This window comes from Pangasianodon hypophthalmus, chromosome 11 (genome assembly GCF_027358585.1).
Source record: "Pangasianodon hypophthalmus isolate fPanHyp1 chromosome 11, fPanHyp1.pri, whole genome shotgun sequence".
Taxonomy (NCBI): domain Eukaryota; kingdom Metazoa; phylum Chordata; class Actinopteri; order Siluriformes; family Pangasiidae; genus Pangasianodon; species Pangasianodon hypophthalmus.
Genome location: NC_069720.1, coordinates 682,431 through 689,930, shown reverse-complemented (window position 1 = coordinate 689,930; position 7,500 = coordinate 682,431). Strand labels below are relative to the sequence as shown.

The following is a 7,500-nucleotide window of genomic DNA, read 5'->3' as shown; positions in this document are numbered from 1 at the left end:
ACACACGCCAGCCTGGGAGCTGCCCATCGAGCTGAACAACCTGGAGGTAGAAGATTGATTTCATCTGCTTTCAGATTAAACCTTCTGCTCTTATAACACCAAACACTTAAACTGTAGAAATACAAAATATAGTTCTGTAATATAGTCATTTTCTTCACATTAGCTAACACTTAAGCTCCGCCCACTTAATAATCACATCATGCCATTTATTACTAAAAAGCTTGGTTCCTGATATATTTCAGTTTATGCGTCAGAAGAAAACTCACTTTCTAGAAACATTCGTGAAATTTTTTGACGTTCTTTTCTGTCCCCAATTAGAAAGATATTAATTCAAATTAAATTTTATTCTAAAATTTCACATACACAACCACATACAGTGCAGTGAAATGCTTTTTTCAACTGTCTATAACATAAAAAATAGAATTTACATAAACTAGAATTTACTTCTATACAGTTAGGAAAGAAAAATGTAAAAATATAAAAATATGATGTAAATATATGGTTAAAAGAATAAAAGAATGGTTTTAATAATAATTTTTTAAAAGAATGGTTTATCCACCTGTAGTGTCTTGCCCTCAGTTCACTATAAACACTTCCGCAGGGCTACGGTGGCTGCACAGGTCCAAAATACCTGATGTCTAAGACGATTCCAGTGATGGTTCCTTACTCACTCAAGCACGCCGCTCGAACACGCGAATCAGACGAGGCGATTCAGAGAGGAAGTCCGCCCTTTCCCGCTCCGGCACAGGCGTCGCCTCCGGCACCATGCTGCAGGGGTGAGCGAGTGTTCTGATGCTGTCAGATATCACATTATATCTTCTTTCCTTGTCTGATTGTTTAATTTTTGTCTGTTTTTTGTTACAGATGCCTCACACAGTCCGGTCAGTTTATCCAGCAGTAATCCTGGTGAGAGACGCTGCAGTGGAGTTTGGGGCGTAAAACAGACTCGAGCTTCTCCACCACCGAACACGCCGTGCAGCTCGCCGACATCGCCGACACACACACCTCTACATCCCGCAAACCAGCGTAAGTGTGAAGCGTATCATATACTTTATACTGTCTATAGCACATTCTGTACATTACAGCCAGTATTTTCCTATAAAAGCACGTCCTCAAGTGTTTTACTCCTCTTATACCACAGGAGTCTTTTATTTATTAAAGAACGACACCTCATACTTTTATCCATTTATAGTTACATTTAATCTTCAGTGAAATAAGTTGTTTTCACTTGCATTATAGCAGCTATAAACAGTCGTTCCCTCACTCTTTTTTCTCTCAATGTTAATAAAACAAAAAAAAAAAAAAACACAACTGAGAAACCGCGAAGAAGCGTAAACCACAGCAATTTACCAACAATTACAACCTGTTATTAATTAAAGAACAATGTCATACTTTTCCATTTATAGTTACATTTCATTACAAATTACAAATTTGCAATTACAAAGTTTTATTTCTTAAAGAATGACACGTTGTACTTTTTATCCCCCTATAGCTACATTTAATGTTACACGAAACAAGTTGCTTCTTGTTGTCGCTTACGTTATAGCAGCTGTAAACAGTGGTTCCCTCATCAGCGTCTCTTTTTTCTCTCTCTTGATGTTAACGAGACAAAAAAATTAAACACAGCTTGTTAGTGGAAACTCTTCTGTCCTGAAAACTTAAAGTTACAGCTTTACCTCTGACTGTAGAAATGATAACGTGTTAGAACGAGAGTATCTCACTCAGGCCTCAACAGTGAAGTAATTCCTGTGAACTGAAGCTCGTTCTAATGTGCTGAAGAACCGAGCAGCACTACAGGAAATCCACGTACACATTTTTAGGCGCAGTGCAAGTCAAGACGATTTGTTTACATGCTAGAAGTCGCCTCCTGAGTGCAGCCAAGGCAAATTTGCCCTTAACAAACATGGTGCCATGTTCCTGTGTGTGTATTACGCTGACTAGTGCGCAGTAAGCACTTCTGCAAGCTTGTTGGCTAACTTCCTGAATGACAGAAACCCCCACGTCCATGCCTTATCTGCGTCCACGGCGTTTCCTCCCGAGAGGGTCACTGTTTTTCTGTTTCTCTGTTTTTCTCTTCATCAGTCTTCACTATAGACTGTTTAAAAGCTGTGTGTGTGTGAGAGAGAGAGAGAGAGAGAGAGAGAGAGAGATGTGTTGTTTGTGTTTGTCACAGGGATCTTAGAATAAAAAAATAATTAATTACCTTTTGGCTAATTAATCTGCAAACGCTGTACTGGAAAATTAAATTCTCTTTATTTTACAGTAAATTCAGTCAAGTTGTAATACTCTATTTAAGCTTTTATACACTGACAGATCAAGAAATTGGAAATAATGATGTTTTAATATGTACTGTTTACACTGTTATCCATGTAGGACTAGAATAAATTATTAAAATGTTTGAATGCAGTCGTTTGTACTGTAATAAATAAACGTATGAATCATATTTAAGAGTGTCGCTCTGTCAGTAAACTGTTGTAATTGATGCAGAGTTTTACTGCCTTTAAACCATAAAATCCAGGAAACAAACAAAAACAAATTATTATAAGATCAGCAAAACACCAAAAATACGACATAGAACGACTTTTTTCTCTCTTTTCAGGAAAAGTTTAATTTATAAATACTGAAAGTTAGAAATGTGGTGGTGTAGTTGTTTACAGTTAGCGAGGTACAATTAGCAGGTCTCTGGTTCGATCCTGAGCTCGAGTTATACATTTCTTTACATTTCTCGAGGAATTTTGTTTTGTTTGTGAATGACAGAACGGTGTCTGACTCTGAAATGCAGCTTTACATCTTTTTAACTCTGTTGTTTTCTCGAGGGCGGCATGCATCCGTACACGCTTTAAAACATGAGCTCTGAACTTTATGCAGTCGTCATGGAAACCAGATTTAAAGTGCTGGATTTTTTATTATTATTGTAAAATTGGTCTGTTACGTTCCCAACACACATGTTCCTCATATTCAGTTTTACACACACACACACACACACACATACACACACACATATACAGAGTCAGGGCATGTTTTTATCTCTTTATGGGGACAAAATATCCATAAAATTGTTCAGAAATATGTGATGATTTTGACTTCATGGTCTCCATGAGAAAGAGTCTTTCTTCCTCTCTCTCTCTTTATGTCTTTTCTTTCTCTCTCTTTCTCTCTCTCTCTCTCTCTCTCTCTCTCTCTCTCTCTATATATATATATATATATATATATATATATATATATATACAATTTTTCATGTTCTGTTTTGGGTTAAAGTTACTGTCCAGGACAGTTTTTTGGACAATCATGAAAGAAAAAAGAGTTTATTAGTTTAATGTAGTTTGGCAGTAGAAAGCTTCTACAGTAATAAAACTGGTTGTAAAAACAGCCATGTTCTAGAAAATTCTGTCCCGGATAACACACACTGTACATACGGATAGACAGAGTTTAGATTTAAAACTGCAGTTTTAATGTTTAGAGTTTCTCGATCTGTATTAGGAATAAAGATACCTTTCTTATTGTTGTACAAGTACATCGAGATTCAGCGTGCAGTTCGTGTTACATACGTTAAATAAGAAGAAAAGAATTTCTGTGTGTATTGAATAAAAAAGAAAGGACTGAAGTACAGTTCGGACAATCGTGTGTGAAAATATTCTGTGTTTTGAAAGTGATATCAGTATAGCGGCTTGAGCAGCACTGTCACGGAGAATGATTTAATAATATAATCATAAATATACAATAATATAATAATAACCACACTGCAAAACAAATACATCTTAGCAAGTGATGATATGAGATTATTAAGCAAATTTCTCTACATTTTTTTACTCATTTTAAGCTTTAAATGTTCTTATTCTATTGGCAGATTGTTTGACTTCTTTCTGTAAAATGATGCCAATAGAACAAAACAATATCAGCTTGAAATTAGTAAAAGAATGTGTAGAAATATGTTTAATAGTCTTGTAATAGGTGAATATGAGATGAACTGAACTATATTTAAAATATTTTCACTTGATAAGATGTGATTGTTTTGCAGTGTGATTATTTCCTCAGATCAGAAAAGCAGCTTATGATGTCTACAGAGTATCTGTTCTCCTCTATCTGATCTAATCTGATCTAATCTGATCTCTAACCCGTCTCCTCTCCGCAGCCGTGTGTCCCGTGTCCCCCGGCTGGACGTGCTGTCGGCTCCTGCAGGAGAGACGTGAGGCCATTGTGCACTACATGACCGAGGGGCGACTCAACAACCTGCTGGACGTGTTGCGGGCGAGGCGGGCGGTCACGCGCGAGGACTACGAGTTCATCACGGCGGCCATGACGCTGAGCGCACGCACACGCTGCCTCCTCGACATGTGCGCGTGTCTGGGGGAGAAAGTGGCCGTCCTGGTAGCCACCACTCTGGGTCTGGTTTCTGTCGAGGCCGCAAACAGACACGCCCGCTCTCGGATATCTCCTACAGGCCAGACGGGGTGAGGAGTGAAACCACTAAAGTGTTCCTTCGTGATTGTTATTGTTACTGAGTTCTCTAAGAAGCGTTACGCCCTTCGTTATAGAGACGGAGATGGATTTGATGTAAATGTAGGACTTGATCAGACGAGAGCTGCTTTGATCACAGAGCATTAAACATCATCAGCAGTGTTCTGTGGAGGTGTTAAAATCTTATTCATCACCTTCTTAATGCTTTGAAGTAAATCTCAGAGGTCAGAGATCTTTTAATTACAACATAATTAAAAGAATGCATTTATTCAGTTGTGTGTAAAAAATAGAAAAGTGTTTAGTTTCTATGGACAGTTTTTTCTGTTCGGCTGTTTCTGTTGCTTTTATGAATTTATCTGTGAGTTGGGATTTTTGATATTTTTCTCTGTAGTCAGGTCTCCAGTATTAAAGCATCGTATGCTGGCCAGTAGGACACGTCGTGCACGTTGCACAAACACGAGTATTTCCTCAGCTGGTAGTGGATTTTATCCTGCAAGTATCTTGTAACAAGAACTTCTTTATTTTCATTGTTTTGTACAGTACCATATTAATGTTTATTGTGTTGCATGTGTGACACAGGGTTAATAAAATAATCAACAAAAAGTGCTCATGTACTGTTTGTGATTAATAAGTTAATAAGTCGACATTAAACCAAGTTTAAACTTTACGCTGTGGTGTGTTGGGTTTTTTCATTTGACTCGTCACGCCGCCTCTCACACTCTTGCTCTAATTACATGTCGTCTCTCCATGAACGGCATCGAGTGCTCTAAACGCTCCTCTCTAAAGTCACTTTTATTTTAAACGTGTCAAATTTGTCACTCATGTTATACTATGTAATGTGCAGTGCTGTCTGAACTTCATGTGCAGGAGCTGGAGATCAGAAAACTGAGACATAGCGATGTTAAAAACAGCTGAGAAGGTGTTGATTAATTGTCTATAACAGCAGCTCGGATAATAGTGCAGCTGCAAAAATCATAGCTTTATATTAATGCACTCCTTCTAATCTAATACATTATCGTTTCTATAGTAACAGCTCATTCAAAGGGACTTGTATTCAGTAAATGATCTGTCGAGAAGACGTTTATTTAGCATTTATGGAAGGAGTCTCCAGTGTCAGCGCTTTGTAAGAGTCAAAGGTAAAGCTGTAACTTTAAGTTTTCTGACATCTTCAGGACAGAGGAGTTTACGCTTCTGTGCAGTTTCTCGGTAACACGTCTTCATGAACCTGCACAACAAAACAGAAGGGGCGGGGCTTGTATAAAATAACAGATATTCAATTCAATTCAATTTTATTTGTATTGCACTTTTAACAAGGGACATTGTCACAAAGCAGCTTTACAGAAATAAATACATTCAAGACATAAATTTTAAATGTATAAATTTATCCCTAATAAGCGAGCCAGTGGTGATGGTGGTGAGGAAAAACTCCCTGAGATGATATGACGAAGAAACCTTGAGAGGAACCAGACTCTAAAGGGAACCATCCTCATCTGAGTGACACCCGATAGTGCGATTATAAATCATTCCCTTCTATAACTGTGTACTACATGGACAAATAGTGCAGTTGTGTAACCAGGAAATTCATTACAGTTTTCACATGAAGTCTGTTTGTTGAAGTTATCATCTGTTCACTGATGGAGACCTGAGAGCAGAACTGTTTGTGGGAATTGCAGTCCTAAGCCGTCATAGCATAACTGTTGACATGAATTGTGGTCCAAAGCCATCTTCATGGTTTCTAAGTGATACCATCCACAGTAGATCTCAATGATCTTCAGGCCATCCATGTGGGCCATCCTCAGCAGCAGCGAGTGATTTCCAGTTGATGAGAACTCCAACTAGGTAGGGCATCAAGATGGATCAGGCAGGTCCAGAGAGAAAAATGGTTCAGGATCACTGGTATCTCAGGGGTAGCATGTGAGAGAGAGAGAGAGAGAGAGAGAGAGAGGAAGAGAGGGGGAGAGATTATTAGGTATGCTAATTGTCCCGTAATGGACAATGTACTTTGTGTGTAGAGAGCAAGCAGGGACTCCAGCAAGATTAGCTGTGACAGCATAACCAAAAGGGAGAGCCAGAAGGTAACACAGACATGAGCGAGTCCTGGGACATAAAGCTCCAGCCACTCCACCTCACTCCACGTCAACAAACCTGAGTGAACGTGTGAGAGTGGGGGGGCGACAGCATCCAAACATCCCAGTTCACCACAACACTCTATGCCTGTGAAACCCTCCAGACCTGCTCCTGTACCTAAGAAACAACTATTCACAAAAGGCTTGACTAAACAAATATGTTTTCAGGCTCGACTTAAACACTGAGACTGTGTCTGAGCCCCGAACACTAAGTGGAAGGCTGTTCCATAACTATGGGGCTTTGTAAGAGAAAACTATTAACTATTCGAGGTACCAACAAAGAGCCTGCACCTTTTGATCTAAGTAGGCGTGGCGGATCATAAAAGACCAAAAGTTCGCTCAGGTACTGTGGCGTGAGACCATTTAGTGCTTTATAGGTCAATAGTAGTATTTTATAATCAATATGAAATGTGATTGGGAGCCAATGCAGTGTGGATAAGATAGGGGTGATGTGGTCATATCTTCTGGTTCTAGTAAGGATTCTCACTGCTGCATTCTGGACTAACTGGAGCTTGTTTATGCTCCTACTGGAACATCCAGACAGTAAGGCATTACAGTAATCCAACTAGATGTAACAAAAGCATGAACTAATTTTTCTGCATCGTGTAGTGACAATATATTTTGTATCTTAGCAGTATTTCTGAGATAAAAGAAGGCTATCCTAGTTATATTATCTACATGAGTTTCAAATGAAAGAATGGAGTCATTAATCACACCAAGGTCTTTTACTGCTGCACATGATGAAACAGAAAGGCCATCCAGAGTTACTATGTAATCAGAAAGCTTACTTCTAACTGCATGTAGTTCTTGTACAAGTACTTCTGTCTTGTCAGAGTTAAGTAAAAGGCCACAGATTATGTATACGGCTACAAATAGAGGTGATAAAGAGTTTCGTTTGTGGTGCGTCCCAAATTGT

At 38.7% G+C, this 7,500-nt stretch overlaps 1 protein-coding gene across 2 annotated transcripts in view; it reads left to right on the top strand.

Annotated features, from left to right (window-relative positions):
• Positions 1-5,125, top strand: part of si:dkey-181f22.4 (receptor-interacting serine/threonine-protein kinase 2) — a 12,586-nt gene extending 7,461 nt beyond the window's left edge. The window contains exons 8-11 of one of the 2 annotated variants that reach the window (XM_026930298.3): positions 1-46; positions 602-776; positions 865-1,026; positions 4,133-5,125. The exon at positions 1-46 is cut by the window's left edge and continues 23 nt beyond it. In XM_026930298.3, the coding sequence (XP_026786099.3) occupies positions 1-46; positions 602-776; positions 865-1,026; positions 4,133-4,455 (706 nt within the window). In that variant the 3' untranslated portion in view covers positions 4,456-5,125. The remainder of the gene's footprint in view (positions 47-601; positions 777-864; positions 1,027-4,132) is intronic. The other variant, XM_053238341.1, reaches the window with a different exon arrangement.
• The last annotated feature ends 2,375 nt before the right edge of the window (positions 5,126-7,500 follow it).